This window comes from Mycteria americana, chromosome 18 (genome assembly GCF_035582795.1).
Source record: "Mycteria americana isolate JAX WOST 10 ecotype Jacksonville Zoo and Gardens chromosome 18, USCA_MyAme_1.0, whole genome shotgun sequence".
Classification (NCBI taxonomy): Eukaryota; Metazoa; Chordata; class Aves; order Ciconiiformes; family Ciconiidae; genus Mycteria; species Mycteria americana.
The window spans coordinates 4,816,580-4,840,410 of record NC_134382.1 but is presented as its reverse complement, the minus strand read 5'-3'; the positions used below and the strand labels follow the sequence as shown (position 1 = coordinate 4,840,410).

At 37.2% G+C, this 23,831-nt stretch overlaps 1 protein-coding gene across 6 annotated transcripts; it reads left to right on the top strand.

Annotated features, from left to right (window-relative positions):
- The first annotated feature begins 1,109 nt into the window (after positions 1 to 1,109).
- On the top strand, positions 1,110 to 22,794 carry PDPN (podoplanin). 6 transcript variants are annotated; one of them, XM_075520307.1, is made up of 6 exons: positions 1,112 to 1,429; positions 13,655 to 13,734; positions 14,342 to 14,474; positions 16,597 to 16,632; positions 17,013 to 17,114; positions 17,750 to 22,794. In XM_075520307.1, exons 1-6 carry the CDS (start codon positions 1,363 to 1,365, stop codon positions 17,761 to 17,763), a joined length of 432 nt encoding a protein of 143 aa, XP_075376422.1. In that variant the 5' UTR covers positions 1,112 to 1,362; the 3' UTR covers positions 17,764 to 22,794. The 6 variants fall into 6 exon arrangements, with proteins under 6 accessions (XP_075376426.1, XP_075376422.1, XP_075376424.1 ...); XM_075520309.1 differs by having other exon boundaries at positions 1,113 to 1,429; positions 14,381 to 14,474; positions 17,013 to 17,124; XM_075520306.1 differs by having other exon boundaries at positions 1,113 to 1,429; positions 17,013 to 17,124.
- The last annotated feature ends 1,037 nt before the right edge of the window (positions 22,795 to 23,831 follow it).

Genomic DNA, 23,831 nt, shown 5'->3' with positions numbered 1-23,831 from the left:
TCCTTTATAGCGCAAAGGGTAGCGGGGTCTTAATGACAGCTCTGACTCACATTCACTGAGCAAAACAACCTAGCCATGTTTTAGGGGGTTTTTTGTTGTTTTTTTTTGTTTCAAAAAAAGATAAAACCTCTCCCACAAGCCTGCCCCACTCTTCTGCAGAGGTTACCTCCTCCACAACTGTCAGTAGAAAGGAAAAAAAAAAATCTGTGCTTCTGCTGCTATGCTTCAGTCTGACATCCTAGCACCGCAAGACTTCAAGGCACAGAAACTGAGGGAGAAGGTCACATACTTTCTCCACTCAGCTATGTGGCACACTGGTACAGTTAGTTCACATGTGAGCACTGATTAAAACTCACCACATTCCTAAATGGACATAAATCAGTAGATTATTACTTGCCCAAGACAAGGGAAGATTCAGAAAAGGATTAATATAAATCATTGCACCTCAAGTCCTGCTTCAGCCCCAGTTGGTAGAGTGTTAATCTAGTCTTGCATACATGCCATGCAATGCTGATGTGCAGAAACATATACAAGAAAAAAGTAACTAGTCTTGTACAGACCATTGTACAGCTTCATGACTAATAGTTACATACAAAAAGGAAAAATCATCTCTGTCTATCGGGTGATATTAGCACGCTGAGGCCAGCAAGCCTGTGGGCAGAGGTAAATGCTAGAGTATGGCTAGGATGTCACTTGAGGACACAAGCTGAGACAGACATGTGGAAAAATTCAGACAGTATTTACTGCAGAATTAAATAACCTGTCCTAAAACTATTTCAGTATCCCTAAATGCACATTCACTACCACACTCACTCAGATAAACATGGGGGCTCACTTTGAAATGAAAAACACATCAGTTCACTGCTGGAAATAACAGGAAAAATGTCCTTAGTGTTGTTCCTTAAATATTTTTTAAGGACAGTTTGCAGAAGGGAGGGAACTCCCTGAACACCTCGCTCTGCTAAATACCCTTTCCCCCTTTGCTAAATAAAAGTCTTCTGAAAGCCACAACAGCTCCTGTAACTTTAAACCTGGGCTGAGATCATAATTTTAGTACTGACCAAACAGAGTGCAGAGGGCGGGCCTGGCTCTTCTTTGAGGACCACCTTAGGCATGCTCCCACCCCTCGGCTAAAGAAAATAATGCCGACTTCACTCAGTTTTCTTTAGCTGTATAGTTATCATCTGGGAAAACCTTCCCCCTTTAGACTACAGCAGTTAAAAGAATATTTGGAATACCAAAGTATTTTTTGCAGCGATTTCTTTTTGTGATCTCAATTCTCCCCTGCCTCTAAAAAAATTACTCAGAATTTGAATCCATCTGGTCTCAGGATTGGAAAGCTATTCTCTAAGCAGATCAAAGATGTTTAAAATTCAATTCTTCATCTTCATTCTAGGGAGCCTGCCTTTCATAGCACTTGCTGAAGAAGGTAAGAAGAAACTTTGGTTAAAATTATTTCCAGTCATTTCCTGTAATTTAAGAGTTTGTGTGTGCTTACTCATAGGCAATATAGTTGCTCTGTCCTGTTATAAAACTTTATTTTGAATTCTTAAGCTACTACTGGGCATCTACTATGGCTTTAATGAGGAAAGAAACCCATCAAAAGTTTTCAGATGGGCTGAGTTATGCTCTATGAGAAGAGAATTTTCTGTGCGTGTTTAAGGGAAGGAGAACGGTACAAGCAGTGAGGGAAGGCATTACATCAACAGCCCTTGGAAAGGTCTGCAGCTTCACTGTAATATACGCAAAGGAGACTGCAAGCAATAATTTAGTTGTAACTGACATTTAGGTGGTGAAACTATGAAAGTAACTTACAAACCTTTCCATTCAAGAGTTTAGCTTCTATACTTAGAGGCATTACAACAGCTTAGAATTTGAGCCTTATGCAGGGTTTTGCTAATATTAACTTAGCCATAAGCAATGTATACAAGGGAGGGAAACTAAACCAGGAAGAATTATTACCCAAGACAGATTTGAAGACTGTTATGTATCTACTCAGAAAGAGTTTATTTGGCAAACTATTTCTTTTGAATTTTGTAAGAAAGATACAATATACACCTTTAGGTAAAACAGATGTTTAAGTCTTTTTACAGCTAAAGGAGACAAGTGATTTATTAACACTAGATCAGAATTACCCTGAGCAGTACTTGATTCCAGGAACATCACATTCAAATTCAGCCTTTCTGCATAGTATCTGACTCATTATGAATGAACTGGCCATCAGGCAATGTGCCTAATGTATGATGTATGTGCAAACAGCAAGTATGTCTGCAGTGGTGAAATACAGCTACCATTGCTACAGAACATGTTCCAAGTACATGCTCTGAGAACAATAACCTGAAACTCAAGCCACTGGTCTTCCAAAGCATAAATCTACTTGTCTGACTTGCAACTGGGGACCCTAACCAAAACATATGTCCTGATTTTGGCCTGGTGACAGTCAAAATCATTCCGCTGGAAATAACAGAGCTATATCAATATACAGTTATGTGTGGTGTTGGCTTGAAACTTCTAATGGGAATTCCTGTTGTTCTGCATGTCAGAATAAGAGGCTGAAAGTTTGGAGTTATGCTTCAGTTTCACAGAAAATCTAAAATCCACAGATATTAGGCAAGTCCCAAATATTGCTTTCTAGGCTTCCTCCGAGATAAGCACTTATGGCTCACCCAGCTAGCTTATGCTTAAAAAGCTTCAATATTAAAATGTACCAAATTTTAAAGCCATTAAAAATGAGGCAAAACCCACCACCATTTTATAGAATTGCCTTAAGCAGTTTCTAGGATACCAGACTTACAGGAAAAACAGTCTTTCATCTTAAGACTTTTGGGGAATTTTTGAGCGTATTTTCCTCTCAACTCAGAGAAGGAGTCCAGCAACGACCAGGTTGAAACCCTACTAGCCCAAAAAATGTCAAAGTACTTCCTGCTTGCAAGATTCTACCTCTGTTTTATTACCAGTATAGTTTGCATTGAACTCCACAGCTGGATCTAGAATATCGTTTACAGTATTTAAGGCTTTCTGTGTCTGTTTAGGTTTTATGACTTTTTCTTCACATGGCGCCAATCATTTAGGATACCTTCCAAAGGATACACCAGGAAAAGAGACTCCAGATATAAAATAAACATGTGCTAAATATTTGAGACTTGCATCACCGCTGTTTACTAATAACCATCAGCAATTACAAGTTAGAATAGACTTAAAATGACAATGCCACTTTCAGCAATTTGTGACTGCACTGACAGTGAAGATGGAGAATTTTTTTGACTTGTATAGTACTAAGTGGAGTGGGTATATTCAGATACCTGAGCCTCTGGGGTAGACAATTTGGCCTGAGAGTTTTAGAGAAAGAAAGTCTCCTTATCAGATTCTGATACCTCTTAACCCTGATCAGGCCATAAATAAATCTGTAGCTACCCTTTTGTTATATTTGGGCCCTCCATTTTCTGGACTGAGACTGAATCAAGAAAAGCAGGTTTGTTTCGATCAGGAAGCATATTTCCAAAAGGATTATTTTTGGTTCCAAATTCCTCCTTGAATTGCTAAATAAAATTTAATTCAGCTGTTGATCCTTGCTGTAAGCATAGCATTTTTCCCCTTCCAGGTAGTGATCCACAATTTCAGTAGTTTCAGTAGCATCTGCTGTCTTTGAGTTGCTGCAAGTTTATGGAAAAAGTGGACAACTGTGAACCAGAAACATGACTGAAAAATAGCAGTTACCACTGACCCAATAACAGGACTATCAGCCAACCTCTGAACAACATTTCAGTGAAAACCTATGAATCTTAAGGGAGAAGTCAGAAATGCTTAAACATTCTTTGTTCATAGAGAACATGCAAATTAAATCTAACACCAGGAAGTTAAAAATGAATGAAGATTTCAGTTAAAATTTCCTTGATTTGTGCTACTCTTGACAGGAATTTTTTGTCCCAGTCAGCAACGTGGTTTCCAAAAGAAATTATAAAAGCTGCTTTAATTGGGTCACATAAAGAAAGACAAAGCTGTAAAAGCGTAAAATACAATACTGATGTGGAAGAGGAGAAGATAATTAACCTATTAATTAGTTTCACTCTTCATATGTGAACTTCCAAATAAAATTAATGGCAGAAATTAGCAAAAATACAGAAAGAAAACCTAGTAACAAATCTTAGATCACTGTCTACTTGAAACACATTCACACATGCTCTGTTTGTATTATCTATTGATGGTTTAAATCTTGATTGAAACAGCCAAGTATTTTGTCTTTCTTACAACCAAGGACAGGACTGAGCACTATACAAGCTGAAGAATTTTTAGACTAAAGCATTTCCTATTGAGTGATTAGCAGATAGATATTTGCCCTTCTGTGACCCTGTTCAGCATATACAAACTCAGGCAAATCTTAGCACACAGGATCAGACCAAAGGAGTTGAAATGGAAGCTGGCCTAAAATTTTTCTGGGCACAGCATTAATCAAACAATTAAAAGCACAAGCATTCAAATGAGTGCTTTACAGAGGCAACACATTTCCTAATTTGAAACCTTTCCCTTGATGCAAGTATCATTGCAGAGAAGGAGATTACTCTATTGGCTGTCACATAACATGAACAAAAATTAACATGATTGTTAAACAAGTTACTACATGTCACTTGAGCTGTATCAACTGTCCACATGCCTGATCTCACCTAGAAGGAATTACTAGATTATAACTCCTTACGCAAGTCTCAAAATTAAACAGGTTTATACTAGGTCATGTTACTTCACATTTGTTTTGGACTAAAAGTAAGCACATGGACAGGATAATTCAGATGAAAAGTGTTTATATGATAAGAAAGGAAATTGAAGTTTACAGTCAACCATGAAAGACTAAAACCTTTTCTATGTTTTTCAAAATCATAAAGAACAGAATTGACAAAAATCACAAGAAAGGGTTTTTTCAAAAGTATCTTGATTTACCCAAACTTGGTTGCCAGTTCAGTGGCAAAACTAAACAATAAAGTCATGCAACTCTAAACTCTTCTGAAAAATCAAATTCTGTAACTGCTGGTAGTAAATAAAATGAACAGTCACACATGACTCCAAAAGGGAGCCAGTTTTCTGCTAAATAAGCATGAAAAAACCTTTCACCCTGCATCTGGCTGCATCATGAATGATGAGCGCACTTGCACATGCGTCCTCATATATGCCTCTTGTAAACTACATTAGCATGATATCAATCTAGCTTTACATGTCCCATACCCTAAACTTCATTATCACAAAAAGGAGAAGGACATCTTATTGGATCTCAATTCGTGGGTTTGCAAATTAATGAGTCTGTATTTTGCAGTGAACAGACATAAAATTTGCTTTCTCCTCTTCATTGAGGAAGTGGAGAGGCTTGCCCATCTGTATCTCAAAAGTTAGTTTTTGAATCTGCGTTGCTTTACAAGCAAAGGAATTAGTCATATTTAAAAGCTCACAAGTGGACCTTTCATTAACTCAGGCTGCACAGTGAAAACTGGAAACAGAGAGGCCAGATTCTCAGCTCCTCTAATTCAACAGTTTCCACCGAACCCATGCATTTACCCCAGATCTAGTACTTGTAAGTCATCTGCAAAAATAAGCAGCTGAAAACCTAGAGAGATAAAAAGAGCATTTTAATAGATAAACAGTAAAGGAAGGATAGCCCACAGCATGCAGGCTGTTGGGCTCTGACAAAAGCATGCAGTGTTTCCTCCTTGTGTAGTTTGAGGCAAGCCATACATACATACCACATAAATGACTACTGTTTGCCCAGCTCTAACATACGGTCTGTCTCAGTTGCACATTTGTTTTGTTGGTTTGTTTGCTTTTTGTCTGGATGCGGTCAAGTACTACAGGATGGAACCCAAATGCTGCCAGGTCCTACTATTCACTGCATCCCAGATCCATGCTGCAGACAGGCAGCCTCTAAAAGGGCCTCCTCTGATTTGTGTGTGCACATAGACCATAACCTCAGTTTGAAATAATGCTGCAGAAGCTCATGTAGCCGTGTGGTACACAACTTGCTATACAGCATTTCAGAAAAAGATGTAGGATAGGTATGCTGGGATAGGTAGTATAGGTATGCTGGGATGTTCTAAAGAGAAACAAATGAGAAAAATAAGACATTTACTATTATTTCCAACTCACTGTCTCAGAAGCCTTGCCAAAGACTCTCAAAGGAAACAGAAACTGTGATGCTGTGTACATTCTCATGTTGCTTTATGACTTCGTGTTTTTCCATCTTTGTATTTGTTGATTACAAACACTATAACATCCAGCATAAATTGCATCAGAATAATCCTTTGTGAGGGCACAGTTCCCCTGTGTAACCATTTCAGGCAAATGCGTAGTCTCTTAGGAGGGCTTGAGTAGTCTATGAGCTGCTGCTAAATCTGTAAAGGTGACAACCTTAATTCCAAATGCATATTAAAACGTTATGACTATGAAACCCACCCAAATATTAGCTAGTAAGTTATTAGTTAGTATGAAAGTCAGACTAAATATATTTGAACAGATCTTGCTTGCTGTGTGGCAATAAAGCAGCTAGCCAAAAATCATTGTGTGAACAAAATTAAAGCCTAACCAGTTTCCAGTTTGTGTTCAGCATGCATATTTCAAACAAATGAGTTACGAAATGATTGTGCAAACAGTTCTGCTGGCAGATACAAAGGGTTAGTAACCTTCATCAAGGCAGCTGTGGAAGGGCATATGGCTACAGCCTCAGTTTTGGGAAGGAAGTGATTCAGGGAAAAAGATTACTTTATTACTGTATTAGAGGTCATTTCTTAATTCCTTTCATCTGCATTTACACAGCTCAATATTTGTACACAGATTGTCTGCTTTCTGCTGCACACCCTGTAAGATTTGCTGATCCATTACCCGAAGTTTCATCCTTTTCTCCAACACTCATTTCTTGTCAGCCATGCAGTGATAAACATAGTATTGTAATGCTGCAGTTTTCAGTGCCACTTACAGAATGATGCAAAACAGACTTACACCTTGATCACAACTCCAATCTTGTTGCCCCAATCAAACCCTTACTGTTCAGAGAAAACAAAGAAATTGCTAGTAAGACTTCAAACAATTGCCACAGGGTCATGGGGCAGCAAGTATCAATAAGTGGTTTTATCCCACATTCATGGGATAGTAACTCTGAGGTCAGTGTACTTATGAGAAAAAAAAAAAAATCAGAGATTGACACAGCAACATTATTAAAAGCATAAGCCTTAGAAGACTCATCTCTAGTTCTGCAAGGAATATTTTAAAGGAATATCCCATAATGGAGTTAAATAATCTCTTCCTTCTTAATGCCCACAGCTCTGTGGCAAATTTTATCATGCATAAGAGAAAGCTTAGTAAGTTACCACCTTTTCCTCTTGTGGCTTTGTTTCATAATTTTGGTTGTGGGTCATATACATATAGCAAGCACTCGAAAAGCAGTTATTTTTCTCTATATCTGCCCAGTTAAAATATATTTTGTTTTGCTTTTCTGTGGGTATCCTATATATGGGCAATGTAGAATATTTAACACTCAGAAGACATGTGATTTACTTCAGAAGCAGCTGAATAGTTCTTTGCCACTTGGCACTGTAGATTTAAACTCTGGCTTTGTTCCTTTGGCTAAGCCAGCCCACAGCAATAGAAACCATCTGTAGTAGGGTGTGGTGACCAAAGGAAACTGTTCTGACAATTCAGCAAAACATTGTCATCATGAGCTACATGGAATACCTGAACAAAGTCAGTCATACTCTAAATAAGGCTGAGCTAAATCCTTCCTTGTGCATCATGACCATTTTTCAACTGGCAGATACTTTCCAATGTTCATGGTATTTTGTCATCCAGCTTCCTTCATTATATAAAGCAAAGCTGTCAGTTTCTGTATATGGAAACTGCATTAAGCACTTCAGGCTTTAGACAGACAGTATATACTTTCTCCAGAACAACAAGAAGTCTAGACACTTAAACATATGCCAGGGCATTTCTTTATCATGGCATGATATATTACTCCAACTTCCAGAAAGAATTAACAGAAAAAGAGAAAAATGCCAATGCTGTGGCCCCAAACAGGCAAAGGATGCTGCAGATGTCATTAATTTTGCAGGAGCCACAGATACAAATGAGAATTTCAGTTCTCATTAAGAAACTTCCTTGCCTTTCTAAAGTCTGAAAATTTAAACTGTCAAAAGGCTCCAAATCCAGAAGGCAAAACCCAGAATCCACTATATTATATTCTTCAAAACCTCTTATTTTCAAAGTCCAAAAAATTTTGTAGCCTGGATTTGGCAGTGTTGAACCATTTAACAACGACAACAAAAAAGAGACACCTATATGCTTTTTAAAAATAAATTGCTTAAGCAATTACAGAAAAATAATGGAAAACTACTTTCAGAGAAAAATAAGCTGATGAGGTAGGTTTTGGACCTGACTCTGGAATACATTTAAATTGAGGATGAAGCCAAATAACAGACAAAATTGTATTTGAAAACTACAGAGCTGCTGCTGAGACACTACATATTCAAAAGGCAGATAGTTTATCAAATCATACATTTTTGTTAAACTTCCACCACCATGAATAAAAGTTTCCACTGAACTACAACTGAACAAGATTCCAATAATGAGATACTGACTTTAAGACTGACTTTGCTCACAACCAAGTTAAGGTCTGTGAGTGGAGAATGCTTCCTCAGAAAGGGAATTCCTGTAACAGGACATAAATGCTGAGTAAAATATGGCCAAAACAGGATGGCTAACACACACATATATACACAGCTCTTCAAACACCACCACTTGGTCTGTAACAGTTCAGGAAGCAGATACTGAAAAACAGTCAACTCCAGATAGTTAGCTCAGTAATACCTTAAACAGAAGAGTGGTATCTCCCAAGTGACCCATCCCACTAAATTCTTTCCCTTGCTTTTCTAGAGAAGCATTCCACAAAGCACCTATCTAGCACAGCTGGATAGCATAAAATATGATATCGATAAGACACAGACAAAAATAAACTTGAATTTTAAGATCAAAGCTTTTGTTTGACAGTTAATTTTTAGCTGTTATTTATAACTGAAGCTGCTTTTTTTTTTTTTAAAATAGGAGCAGAGGGGCAATGATTATTTCAGTTCTTGCTAGAGGGAATCCTTTAAGGTTAGCTATTTTTACCTACTGGTCTTTTATCGCAGAGATGGAAACTCATTCTACTTTGAGGGCTTCCTATTTCAAGGACTAAGCTAAAATACAGGCTTACAACTGCCTTTACCCACTAGTGTCTGGGTTTCTTCAGACTGCTGGGAAAGAAACAAGTTCCTGCAACATTTTTCATCTTCAAAAGTATCTTTGTTGGTTTTGGAGATACCTGAAAGAAATGCTAATGAACAACAGTTTTACAACTCACTCTCCTTTCCAACACAACCACTGCGCTTTGAAAGCAACCCTAAGAGGTTTTTCTAGTAAACCGTCACTCCACACATAACAATGCGTAGTGAGCTCATCTTCCCCAAAGTGGGTCATGGGATGCTTAACCATGGGATGTTTTCAAAGCAGTATTAAACTTTTAAAGACATCACATTTTCTCCCAGTGTGAGAAGTTTCAGCCTGATAGCAGCTGGGGACTTTGAACTGAAACGCACCCAGCTGGAAGTCTGGCAGAAAGAGATGCAATGATTAATTCACATCTGCACCTATGTATAGCTGCAAACAGAAGAGGCCGTAGTGCTAGCTGGAGACAATCATAGCACTGTGAGGCACTGTTTTTATTTACAGCCTCCTCTAAGATAATATTAAGAACATATGCAGAAGCACTACTTAACCCTATGGCTCTTGCTACATTTGGCCCACATCAGAGGAAACCAACAAATGACTAAAGCACATACACACTTACATCCCATTTACATTCTCTTTGATGTCAGTGGCATATCCGCCTTGTACTTGGGTAGAGGGAAAGAAGTTTCACATCCAGTAGTTTCTCTCAATTTCATTTAAATATTTTTTACTTTATTACTTTCTCTGACAGAGAGTCATCTAGTATCAAATGTTCCTTCCTACAAATGCAGTACATTGATAACGAATTACCTCCCACTTTTCCTTTTGGTAATAATTCAGTAGTGTCTGCTTAACTACCACTCAGACCACCTCTGCTGTCTTTCCAGAAAGACAAACCTGGAAATATAGTCCAGGGACCATTCTCCAGCAAACACAGGACCTCAGCTTGAATGCAGTATTATGCAGATTGGACAGGGCTGGGACAAAACCTTCACATTGATAGAAATCAGTTTGATCTGTGAGCTTTAGGAAGTTAATAGGGGAGCCATATTACTCTAATTTCCCTTTACAGTTAAGGAAAGGCAGCACTTCCAAGGATGACCCAGATCTCAGGCGAGCTGAACTACCTTCTGGAAGTATTTATCTTTCCCTACAGACTATAAAAGAAGATAAGGGCAAGCAGACACCTTATTTAGGCACCTTTATTAAGAACCTAAAATTAGGCAAGATTAATCTGGGCCACCTCCTTTTGTCAATCACTGTACACTGAGGGCAAATGCACTGAAGTAGATTTTCTACATGTCACTCATTGCCAAGAATCTGCAATAACTTTATCACACAAAGAATAATTATCTCATGTTTCTTTGTGACATTGACTAATTCTCCACACCTTTGTTCTGTGACACTGTTTCCTTTCCTGCCTTCACTATCAGGTAACTCTTCAGGGCTGAAAGCTACTGTCACACCAAGCAAGTATAAGCAGCTTCTCTGAATAAGCTGCTTGTTGTTAACATAAAACTTACTTCACTTCCTACTTGGGGTCTTTCTCTGGTAACTGGTTTTCTCCATCTGGGCTTATTTTGCATCTAGTGAATAAAGGATGTTTTTTCAGTTCCAACTGGGATTACAATGTAAACTGATCCATACACAGTTCATGTTGTTGAGCTCTATTGCTATTCTTTCTTTACACTTAAGATTTACATAGCATAATCCAAATATTGTACTTCAGATACATTACTTTGTAAACAAAAAATAAGTATTATAAAGTAGTGCCATATCTTAAAATGCCCTGATATTTAGAAGGTGGCTACATGAACACACCTAGAAGTCAAGTCCCCTTTATGCTATCTCAACAGAAAATTTTCAAGGCTGCTCACCTGGGTTATTTCAATCAAAAATGACCAAAACATTATTTTTACCATCCAATTTAGAAATATGATTTACCCTGGTCTGTTCTAGTCTTTCCATGGATTATAAAGTGATTTTTGGGAGACTGCCTGGCTTTATTAGCCACTCACTATATTAGGCCTCATGTTGGCATAACATTAATATAATTTCTTCATCTGTTAGTGCCTAAAGTACTACTTGCACACCCTTTTGGCTCTTAAATAGAAAGTGTATCTGTATTCAGGCTTATAAAGGTATAAAAATATAAAATCCTATTTACTTGAGTAAACATGGAATAAGAAATCTAAGTTTAGATCAGTGTTTAGTCTCTTGGCAATAGGACAAAGCTCTCAGTCTTGCATTGCTAGAGATGGATAAAAAATTTTTAGTTTGATTCAAAAAGGAGGTTTGGGAACAAGGAAAAATATTTGCAAGTTTCCAGTAGAATTCAGACAAGAGTTTCAAGCAAAAACAGAGATTATTTTTTTCCAGTGTCAAATCATTCATCCTCTGTATGAAAAGTTTCCTTTAAAGTGCTGGTGCATTTTTTAAACTCATTTCAAAATTAAGCATTGGCTTGTTCATTTGAAATACCATTTTTATTTTAAAATGGGCAGTTAAAAATGAACAAAAGTTAAATGGAACTCACAATTAAAGAAAAATAATTTCCAAGTGATATATGTGCAGCTGATGCAAAGTGATTCTACCCTTTTTTCAATTTTGACTGATACTGAGCAAAATGCCCATTCTTTCTAATTTCAGTCAGAGAACAAAATTCTGTTTACTTGCCTCTATATCATATAGGACACATTTGTATGGTGCACAGGGTGCATTTACGAGTATTAAAGTCTTTCATAAGAAATAGTCTAACTATTTGGAACTAGTCTAACAATTCAGAAATAGTCTAACTTCAAATGCAGAAGAGAAGAATGTTTTTAGGTCACTAAACAAACACAGGTGAAATTAGTAGAAACAGTGTTAAGATTTAATAAAACAAACCAGTCATGAATATTTCTCTTACAGAAAATATTCGAGTGGTACAGTAAATCCCTGTTTTTAAATAACTCATGTGAATCTGTCATCCTCCCCAAAGAGATCACTACACAGCACTACCAATCTACCACTTACTATTTACCAAATTACAGACGTATCAAACTACCTTGGAAAGGAAAAAAGGATTATGTATTCTTTGTTCATTATTAACCTATTAGCAGCTGACAGTTTTACCTTACATACATCATAGGCAAATGATGTGTGAGCATCCAGGGTTTTCTCCAACCCTCCTAGAGATTCTCTGCTTTTTGAAGAGCATGAACATGGCTCTCATTCACATAACCTACAGTTATCATTGCAATATTTCCTTGCAATAACTCAGTATTACACTGGCAAAATATAAACTGGATTTCAAAATGTTTGGACAAACTTTTGCTCTGATCGCTGAAATAAATAGAAGTTAGATGCAAAATTTGAATCCAGAAAAGAATTTTCTAGAAATTTTACTTTTTTGCCCGAGTTTTTGCTCAGGACGATGTCTATTATTAGCTCTCTGCTTAAATTTAAACACTGGTATTTGGAATTAGCAGAACTCTTATGCCCCAGGCAACAGCATAACAAGCAGCCTCACCTAGCTTTATAATCATGGTGAATTAGAAACTCCCAAGAGATATCACATTACATTAACATCATACTGTGTATGGTCATAGTTTTATGAATCAGCATGAAACGTAATCAAATGAAACCTATGTTTTCGACATTTTCTTGATACTGCCAGTTATCTTCACATATCCATATCTTTTGTGTTCTACCTTGTTCCATCTCATTTTTCCTACTGATGAAGTTTGACTGTATTTGTAAAGAAAAAGCATTGTGTGGGCCAAAAATCTAAGTGTCTGTTATACCAAAGAGCACAGATGACTTATATAGGTCTAGAATAAAACTAGAGACCTCACATTGTTACCTAAAAACTCAAATTATGGCAAGCAGGGTTTGCAACTTTAGAAAAATCTCTGAATAGATTTGCATAGGAATATTTTCTAAACTATAGCTACACCCATAAACATTAATGATAGTTCTAAAAATAAAGGTTGCAGCTGGGACTGAGCTGAAAGATGGGAGAAGGCTCTTCTTGTTTTAGAAAACGGAAGATGCTTGAAGTAATTTATCCAAATACATAAGCTAATGCTTAACTTGAAATCTGGAGTAGTCACATCCACATGGGGGCGGGGGCGAAGGGGGGAAATATTTTCTTAAAAAAAAAAAAATCTTTTCTTGAACAAAGTGTTTAGTAATCAATATGTTTCAAGGTTTTGCCAGGATTAAGTGATGTGTACTTAAGCTCTTTGTCCTCCAGCTTTGTACAGGAGTATAGCAGAATTCAAAGTTAATCCAAAGACTTTTGCAAACCTAAATGCGCAGGGGGCAGGGAGACTGAACACTACATAGATCTCATGTTTAATAAAATTTAGATGTCAAAGTAGCCAGAACATGTGACTACCAAGTAAAATCCTAACTAATTTTCTGAAATTTTATTCAGCAAGCTCAGTTCTAGAAGGAGAAGAAAGTGCAACAATTGATTTCGGAGACAGAAATAACACAGAATTTGAAGATACCCTGGTGAGTATCATTCTAAATAAAGGTTCCTTTAAGTTACCCTGATTTCATATTCCTGGTATTGTCTTGTGGCTTAGATTTTGAATAATCATTATAAATTATAAAGAAAAACCTTGAGTCTTAACATTAAAAAGATCTCATGCCAACGCCTTTGCTTTGCAAGCAATCAGGTTGTAGGTGACAATAGAAAACATTTTCTTGGCAGTTCCGTACTGCGAAAAGCATTCATAACCTGCTTATTCACTGCCATTTGCCTCTTCTAATTCCATATCTCTCCATTAGCTTCACTGAAACTAAACTGACAAACCAGTGTTAAAAAAACCAACAAAAAAGGCAGGTCTGCAATATTTCGCAGTCCTCTCCTACACCTTTTGTAATCCTGCTGAGAGGTCATCCGATTTAGAAAGCCTCTAGGCAGGGAAGACAAATCAGCTTACTTGGGTGGGGTTTTTTTTGGTCACTGTACACAAGTCAAAGATGACAGGTGATGGCTAAAAAAAGCATCCACAGGGCACCTGACAGACCAAGAAATTTAAATGCTTATTTCATACACATAGACTGAATGTACTGAGGTTTTCTTCTCCCTCTTTTTCCCCCCCAATTCTTGTAGTTGCCCACAAGACTACACAATGTAACAAATCTCTTGCAGTTTGGACAACTGATGACCACAGAAAGTGCATTTGCCCCACCTGAAGACAGCAATAATTCTACTGGTTATGAAGCTAACCCAGAAAATGTTGATGGTAAAAAAAAATTTTTCATTTCTATTTTATTATATCAAAGTTCTACTGCCACCTACTAAACAATATCTGGAAAATTCAAATACCAAGTTTAAGGTGCTCTCAAAGGTAGCATTGCTGATTTTTGAAAGGGAAAAGTAAGATTTCTTAAAATTAGTCCTCAATAATCACTCAGCATCATAACTTCATAACAGATGTGTGCTGACAAAAGGAACAAGTAGCTATACCATTTTGTTCACCAGTGCACTGCCAGTTCTACCCCAAGGCAGGCAATAACTCTCCAAAGCCTTCACTTTCTTTTCAGGCGATTGGTATAAAAATCAGACAGCTCCCCAGAAAAAAAAAAATTTTTTTGGACCAACTCAAAGATCTTCAAATGCAGAAAACATAACTGTTACAACCTGGCTGCCCTCTCGATTTTTGCTGAGTTGTCTGCCTTAGCTTCCCTGGAGACACACAAATTACCATGGTGCACATACAAAGCAAATTGCACCCACGTCCATACAGTAGTCAATAAGCAACAGATTGGTGCAAAACATTGATAAAGTGCATTCTGACCTGTTTACCTTGTGCCTGCTTAGCTGTCTTCCAGACAGCTTGCTGAGTACCTATGCTTTTGTGTCTGGGTGTGTACAGAAGAATGTATGGGCACAAATAAATGGGTGCATGCTCTATATAGCCTCTTTTGGACCAGGATTGTTCTTAGTGGTTCACTCTTGTGCATACCTGTGAAAAGCAAGAGAGCACAAGCATCATAGCTTCTGCTCTGATATTCCAGTCCTGTAACAGTATCAATGACTGGTCGTAAGTTCAACGAATCTCACTTTAAAATGGTCAGATGAGCTGTTATGAGAAAAGAGGTCTTTTTGTTTCCAGACTGACTTTTTGATAACTAAATGCAAATTTAGCACAGTGCCTAAATAAATGAAGAATGGTTTCTCCAATTTATGTGAACAGCAGTAGCCATTGCCAACAGATGCTCAGAGTGCCCTTTACCTCAAGCACAAACTCAAAAATCAGATCACAAATATTAGAAGTCTGTGAGGCTCACAAGCATGTCCGATTCACCTATCAGAATACATTAGTGATAAACTTAATTCACATGAATGGCAGTCTGTCAATCACATTTCAAGTCAGTTTGTTTTTAGCATATAGGCTTTGCTTTGAAACAGATAGCCAAATCAAATCTGGTGACAGTTGTATTTCTACAAAGTCCTGTAGTATGTATATTATTTACTACTTCTCCCCTAAGTAGCCTAAGCCAATTACCTCTAGGCAACAGCTATGAGCAAACACTTCTCTTTCTTTGGCTAGCTTCTTTTTGCAGCTTCCATGTTCTACAGCCATTTCATATCCCTTGATAAATATGACACGTTTGTTTAAAAATTGTACATGCTTTTATCTCCTTTGCCAGCCTGCTTCTCTCAGAGTGTAGACCTCTTGTCTTGGCTTACCATTAAATAACAGACACAGTGTTCAGCATATTTGAATTTTAGATAGAATTTTCAGACTTTTCCTAAAGGATATGCTAAAGATTTGGGATGACATACTTCTAATGAATTAAAAGTAGCGTTTGTGTTTCATCTGTTTTTGATGGGGACTCAGCTACAAATTAAATTCCAGAATTAGAGAAGTGTACTAAGCAGATTTTGTACGATCTTCTATACACAAAAAAACTATTTAAGGAACTTGAGGAACTTTTAAACAGACAAAAAGCCATTATAAATAGACAAAGAATAGTTCAGCAAATACACTGAGAGCAAGGCAAAATTTTATCAGCATAAATCAGTCTCAGACAATTAAAATCTGATTTCTGTCTTAATTATAATTATTTTATACCAGGTATATCCTTATTGATCTTAACATGATCACACTTAAGTTTCACTAATATATATTAGATCACAATCGGTCCCTTAGATTTTAATTTCTTTCTCTTTGCACTCATTCTCTCAAGCTTTTCATTTGCTTACTTCCTATCAAAAGAACAACCTATTACACAGCCCTCAAACCATTCTGATATAGTCAATAAAATTTTTCCTTGGATATAGCATTATAAATTGGGATGCAAAACTCTGTGCAAAGCAGAGTGAGTAATTAAGTAATTATTCTCCTTCTTGTTTTACAGGCAGACCAAGTGGAGAACCAGAAAAAACTGAAAAAGGTATTAAACAGAAGAATTGCTTACAAAGACAAGGGAGAACTTAACTGCCAGGCAACACCCTTCTAGAAGCCACTAGCTATGCCCATGCTATTCTTAAATAAAAGTTTTAGGAGGAGCCAATGACCTGCTCCCTGATCTGCCTCCTCTAGTTCACCTGATTACTGTCTCCATGGCCACATCTATAAGGAGCCCTCCAGCCCAAAGGCACATTTGCAGGCTTGCAGGCCTGCTGAACTTACCAAGCCTACTTCAGAGTTCACAAGATAAAGGAAATTTTCCCCAAGGAGTGGGATGCAGCAGAACAGTGTCAGTTCTATCAGTAGCCCCTTATGAATGCTCCCCATGAGAAACATGCTAACATTCCCAATTTCCTCTTTCAGGTGGTCTGGAAACAATTGCACTGGTTGGAATAATTACTGGAATCATTGTTGCAGTTGGAATCCTTGCAGGAATAATAATTGCTGTTGTAAGGAAGATGTCAGGCAGGTACTCGTAAGTAAATTACTAATCAGGCTTTTCAAACAAGCATCATCCTCTAAGCAAGGTCACAGGAATCGCTTTGGAAATTTCTAATGCTTCCATTTTGACAAAATAACCTATTTTCATGTTATACAGTGCCTATTGGTTCAGCAAGAGCAGCTAATGTGATGTAGGTGATCTAAACCCCCTCACATGCTTCAGAAAAATTTGCCAGATGCATGCATGCTGTTATAATATTCATCAGGTGCATGGGTTTTGGATTACTCTGCTGCACAGAGGTAAAATTCACTATGTAGTGTTACAGGACCAACTTCTGGAAGTGCTGGATAACATGTGAACACTGACAAGTGATCTTTCTCTTATTACTCTGGCCATTTGTGGAAGCCGTTTTAGTACCAACAAGATTTGTTGGTGCCATGCAAATCTAAAGTGCTTTACAAACTCCAAAGTAGTAAGAAAACCACACTACGTTTAACAAATACTATTCACCCAGCATTAGGAGAAAGCAAAATATAAACTGGGAAGAGAAATAAAGCAGTGACAGGAAAGACAAGGAGAGGAAGGAAAAAAGATCACATTAACTAACACATTTGGGTAACTATGAACAACAACAAAATGTCTGCGTTTTGTTTTACAGGCCCTGAAAAATAGTCGAAACAAGCAACCATGCCATTCTACACCAGAAGATACAAGTGCTTCTTATTATAAAATAACTAAAGACTATTCCTGTATTGGTGTGCGAAGATGATCCATGGAAAATACAAAGAATTCCAGATCTATGGGGATCCCACACAACTCTAAGGACTCCCCCCCACCCCCCACCCCAGACTACAGAGTATGGAACATTTCATAGGATTTTTACTAACCGGGAGTTTACTAGAAGAAAGAAAAAGATTATGCAGTAAGAAAAAACCCAGCAGCAATGAGATTTACATCTGAAATGTGATTTGCAGGTAATATATGCTAGCTTGATTTTTAAATGCTACCAAAGATTATTTCACACTTTATGCACTTCTTTAAAAAACATATCCAGAATCTTTTAAGTGTTTTTGGCTGGTTAAGTGCTTGTGGCATGTTTATCTACCAAATGATGTATCAAAAAGGAAGAATTAGCTTCAGAGAGAAGCAATTATTTACAAATTTAGAAAATACTAGATATGGGAAGCTAAAAATCTTTGCACTATTGATACAGATTTTCTGCTCTTGATACTTATGTTATTATGTGGCAAATACGGTAGGCCAGCTGGAACTGACCTACCAACTGAAAGCTTGCTCATCTGACTGTTGCACCAGGAATTTCCTGTCTTCTCTTGTTGCAGAGACATGCAGGGATTGAAATATACATCCTGAATTAAAGGGTGCTTGGAAAATACCCAATTTTGATGGGTCACTTTAACCCAGTTACTCAGCACGCTTTAGAGCTGACATGTAGAAGCTTCTGAATTAGTGTATACAATTTTTTTCTTTATAACTATCTCATTTTCTAACTGTATAGTTGGCTTGTTTGATAACGTGTGCAACACTAGATCTGAGTATGTCAATGAGGTATAATGCATCTTTGGACTCTACAGCTTTTCTATGGCATATTTAGTGCAGCAGTACCTGAATGCACAGAGTTCACAGCAAAGGCTTTGTATGTCAAGTGGCTGCAATGCATCATGTTTTCTAAGCTTTAAAGCACTTAAGTGTTTGGTGTAAAAATCATGATAATCCATATGGTCAATAGCTGTTAAACATGTCAACTTCTCTAGGTTTGCTTTTCTGTTTCTTTTATGTGCCATGAACTATATCAATCTGGGCTTTGGAAATAAAAATTATAATGTAAATTATCTTATTTTACAATAATTGTTCTTTATTTTCTTTAAAAAACTTATAAAATGTTTTAAACTTCCCTCAATTTTCCTAAATTATTTTGCTACCTGTCTTGTCAGTGCAGTGTCTACGACCGACTCATTTGACACTGATAAATGAAACTACCATCAAAACTAAACACATGAGAAAAAAATAATTTAGAAGTCTTTTCAGTGCCGTTCTTAAGCTCATGTAATGGGGCACTCAGTCTGTGATGACCAGTGAGTGGTAAGCTTTATCTTCAGACTGGTCTATGCTGAGAAGAACTGCAGACTAGATCCAAAGGCTGTGATTTCCAGATACAAGTGCTTTTTTTTGTCCCATCTGTAAAAAGAAACTAGTTTTCTGAAGTCTGAATTTAGACTTTTTTGTCAATCTCAGAATTAAAGCCTATTTGGATACAAGGTTTTGGTTTGTAGCTTGCTGTCCATAAATACAGTTGTCTCCAAATTGCTGAGCTTATACTCCTAGGAATACTTTACCTGGAACAGTCATGTCTTCCTTACCAAAGGAAGATTCTAAACTACAGTTTTCCCACAGGGATGACTTTCCTCTTGAATAACTATTCCTATCACATTACAAGCAGTATCCACAGGTAGGCAATTTATAATGAAATTGAATTATACCTTTACTTCTATACCTTGTTTTGAGAGCCTGCTCTGATAAAACACAATGAAGGTTGTTACATGTAGAGTGAAATTATAGAGTATGTATGCACCCACCCAAGGATGCAACTAACATTAAGAAATTTGCCATGTGTTTGGATTTAAGTACTAATCCCATGCAGTGAAACTTCAGGTATCAGAGCATATGCATCCCAGAATTTGTGTACAGTAGTACAAACCACGGAATAATACATTTGTATGTCACCTCCAGCATAATTTCATTTGATTTATTTCTGCTTACACTCAAAAGGTGCATAAAAAAGGGAAAAATGAATTATACCACTCTACAAAGTCATGTATGCACTATATAAAAATCTATAACAACTTTAAGCCTAGTGTATATCTTAAGTCAGTTCTTTACTAATGCTCAGTTAGTATTGGGCATTTTTAAACTACAAAATCCAAGGCCCAAAAGTGGGCTCAAAGTAGGCTGCAAAGTTTTCACTACTGTTAAAGCCACAGACTTCAGTTTAACTTATTTTAAAGGCATCTTTATTTAAGTGTCAGTAAATTTTTTACCTCTAACTCACTGCATTCTGCAGCATTACTCATGTAACAAAGTCATGCCATTTACCCAATCAATTCTGAAATTTCCAGTATATTAAATCAGTTATCTTTCAAGAAAGCAAGCCTGCAGGCTCTTACAGATGAGCACATGAGGTTCCATCCCTGAAATACAATTCACACACACCTTAATACACTTTTGGGTTCCTGTGACTCAGTTCAGTTGAAGACATTTGTCTTGGCTAGAAAGAGTTTAACTTTTCACACTACCATCTTTTGCCCCTGTACTTTTAGGTTACAGTACTTAAAGGGGGCCAGATTACTTCAGGTATTTTGTTTCCAAGTGTCCATACACCCCACTGGTTTTTCAAAGGGAATTATGACAAAGTTTCATGCTTGACTGTTCTGTTTGCTTCTGTGACTTGTACAAATAGCTAAAAATGCATGTAAACTCATGTGAAAGCAGGAAGATTACAGCTTTTTCTTATTGTGGCAACATAAAAGAATAGACATTTCTGTTACTTGAGATTTAACAATTTCTTGTCTGTACTGGAAACTACACTAAGATGCACTTGATGTCTGACCAAATGCATGCCGTATGGAATTACAAATTATTCAACCATTGTTGGGAATAGCACAGGTGTCACCAGTTTCTTCTGCACCAGCTCAGTTGCTGCTAACTTGCAAATACCACAAGAATGAGAAAACTGTTCTTATGCCTGTTCCGAATATTGGTTAAGCCAGAAGTAACAAGACTCCATTTGAAAAAAATGCATAGCATTAGAGCAGAAAACCTTTTTGGGAAGTTCCAAGTTTTCCTGGATCATGTACGGAACACCAGTTGTACAGACTGCATTCTGCTCAAGTAAACTGTGTTTTGCTCCTACTCCAGAATCCCTCACTAAGAGCCATTTTAACTTCATATACCAACTATCTATGTTTTCTGGTCTTAATGTACCTTTATATTCTGCCCTCTAGTTTAAAGAAAGTTTTATTAATCTTAGGTGGAATCAACCCCTAACCAAATGGCCTATGCTCCACTGAAACATAATCTGGGGGGCTTCCAGCACTGGAGACTCAGCATTAAATATTGGGCTGTACTAAATCTGAACCTGCAAAAATGTGAAGACATTAGTTTCCTTCCAATCATCAGCTGGAGTACAGGATACTCAGTATATGGCTGAAGAAAGCAAGGGCTCTGAAGAATCAGAAGACCTCCATTATTCTGTCAACATGAAGAAACAGCAACTGCTGCTACACTGATACATTTAGTATTCTGATGATTCATACCACCTTGCTGCCTAGAAATCTCAAGTGTAGAACATTCCCTTCAGCTTCAAGCAAACCTCAAGAAACAATGGCTTCTTCATTAAAATCTTTGTCATATTTATGTATTCTATACAATACTGAAAAATTCTTAATTTAGCTCCCTTCTGTAACTTCATGATACAAACATTCTAGAAATATAGACCTCTGCATGGATTTTTAGTCTATCTTCCATAGGCAAACTACTGCAGTGTTCCGTGACTGAGCTTTCACTGACTTGTATTATCTAGCTTCCCATTACTAGTCCAGGACTTCAAAGGTAGGTTGAACACAAGCTATGTGTTTTTTAGAAGAATTTATATGGAAGATGGGATCTTTTCTGCTTTGCAAGAAGTCAAACAGCACATTGTCCTAGGGCAAATACTTCTGAAAGCTGAAATGAATGATCGGTATACATGCTTGCAGAATCAAGGCCCAAGGTCAGGAGACTTCCTATGCATGAGAACACATCAGGAAACAACAGCTCCATGCTTTCACCAGCTGGCCAGGTTTGATTTTTATTCACAGGGAACAACATTAAATATATCAACACTTGCTTTTAACTTAAAGTCCTTACTCCTGATCACATTCATTCCTTTATAGTTAGTAACAGTCATGTTCCCTTTTGCAGCTTGGCTTTGAGTCATGAAAGTGGCTCTCCCTAACAGACAAGCAGGCACCAGGCTTCCTGTGAGAATGCCAGATGTCACTAAAAAATATCATAAACATAATTGTCCCCTTGTATTTGTGTCTGTGAGGAAGGTATACAGCAGTAGTATACTATGAAAGCAATGACTTGATGCATCAATATTTATAATGCTTCTAGGCATCAGTACAGCAATTCTCACAAGAGTTCATCTAAGGAATCTTTTCACAATAAGAACAGAATGTCAGAAGAATGAATTCAATAAAACTAGCAATATTTAAGTATGAACCAGAAGAATTATGGAGATCAAGTTACTCCCATAAATTTAAAAAGTGTTAATTTATAGTTAAATACCAATTAAAACATGCAGCAATTGCTTTTAAATATACTCACTATTTTAAGAGCACCTGCAGTAGGCTATTGCAAGTATCTTAACCATATATTATTTAATTAAAAAGTAAGTACAACCTCAAACTCAAAAGCACTGATGTGTCATTCACATGAGGATGGCAAGTACTACCTCCAGTTCAGGAGAGTACGACTTGCCAAGGGTTATAACCACAGGTAAGGGAAAAGCCACCAACCCAGGAATCTTGAAACATTAGTCCTGTCACAGCTTTGCATTAGTTCAAATGAAGTGATGTTCCATTATGTTTTATAACTTGATCCTTAATATTCTTTAATATAAGATGGCAACAAAGGACATGGGGGGGGGGAAAAGCAACTTACTGAATCCAAGAACCCTCAGGTCAGAAGTATGCTCTGATTATTTTTGATCAACAACCATTCCATCTAAAAATAACTCCTCCTCCACCATCTGAAGTTTTGTAGTGTAGATACCACTGAACCACTGCAATTTAAAGCTTAAGTCAAAACTGGCCTACACCATGCCTGAAGACATTGTTATGGCTATTTATACTCATCTACTTAACTAGATGAAGTATCAGATTAACCATACCCATCCTTTGCCAGACAGCTTTTTTAACCTAAAGTATTAATCACACTGAAGTTCTCAGCATCTAGTTTTGTTAGACATCTACTGATGGATATAGAAGGTAACAGTGGATACGTAACTTGACACTACATGCCATAATGAGAAGTTTGAATTAGCGCTTTGTACTTTTTTCACAGCTGCAGCATGGAGGCATTTACGTATAAATAAACCCAGCATCACACTAGCCATGTGTCTTTGTCCAGGCCTTGTGGATTTAGGCACGAGACCAAACCCACAGCTCCCCCTGCTCTGCAACAAACAGTTGGACTGCAACACAAAGATCCCTATTCAATCATGTAGCTTGTTAGGCTCTTCCAGGCTGGAGAAGTCAGATTTTCAGATGCTGGTAAATGCTAAATTGGCAAGTGTCTTAGCAGGCAAGGAGCACTGCACATTCCATGCATTTTCAAGGTTGCGTTCTGTTTCCAGAAAGCAGTTGAGCAAGAATGATTGATTTTGAGAGTTCAAAACCAAACAGTACCATCCATGAAAAAGTGGAAAATGGAAGGAGTAGGGAAAGTAGAGAACTGCAAAACATTGTCTTCACTAAAATTTGATTTTCATTCACATTTCCAGATTGAGCTAAAATGAAACAATGGACTTGCCCACCTGTGGGGGCTATTTCAGATGTTAAGCCACATCAGTATTCAGATAAACTTGCATCAGGAGAAAAAAATTCTTAAAAATGTTTCGTTATGACAGATTAGAAGTTTGTCTCAAAAAAATAATTTGTCCAAGGTCAGGCATACAGGGG

Coding starts and splice junctions, on each gene's coding strand:
- PDPN (XM_075520306.1), top strand. CDS start 1,363: ATGTTTAAAATTCAATTCTTCATCTTCATTCTAGGGAGCCTGCCTTTC. Junction 14,475..16,596: donor TAACCCAGAAAATGTTGATG/GTAAAAAAAAAT, acceptor CTTGTTTTACAG/GCAGACCAAGTGGAGAACCA. Junction 16,633..17,012: donor ACCAGAAAAAACTGAAAAAG/GTATTAAACAGA, acceptor TTCCTCTTTCAG/GTGGTCTGGAAACAATTGCA.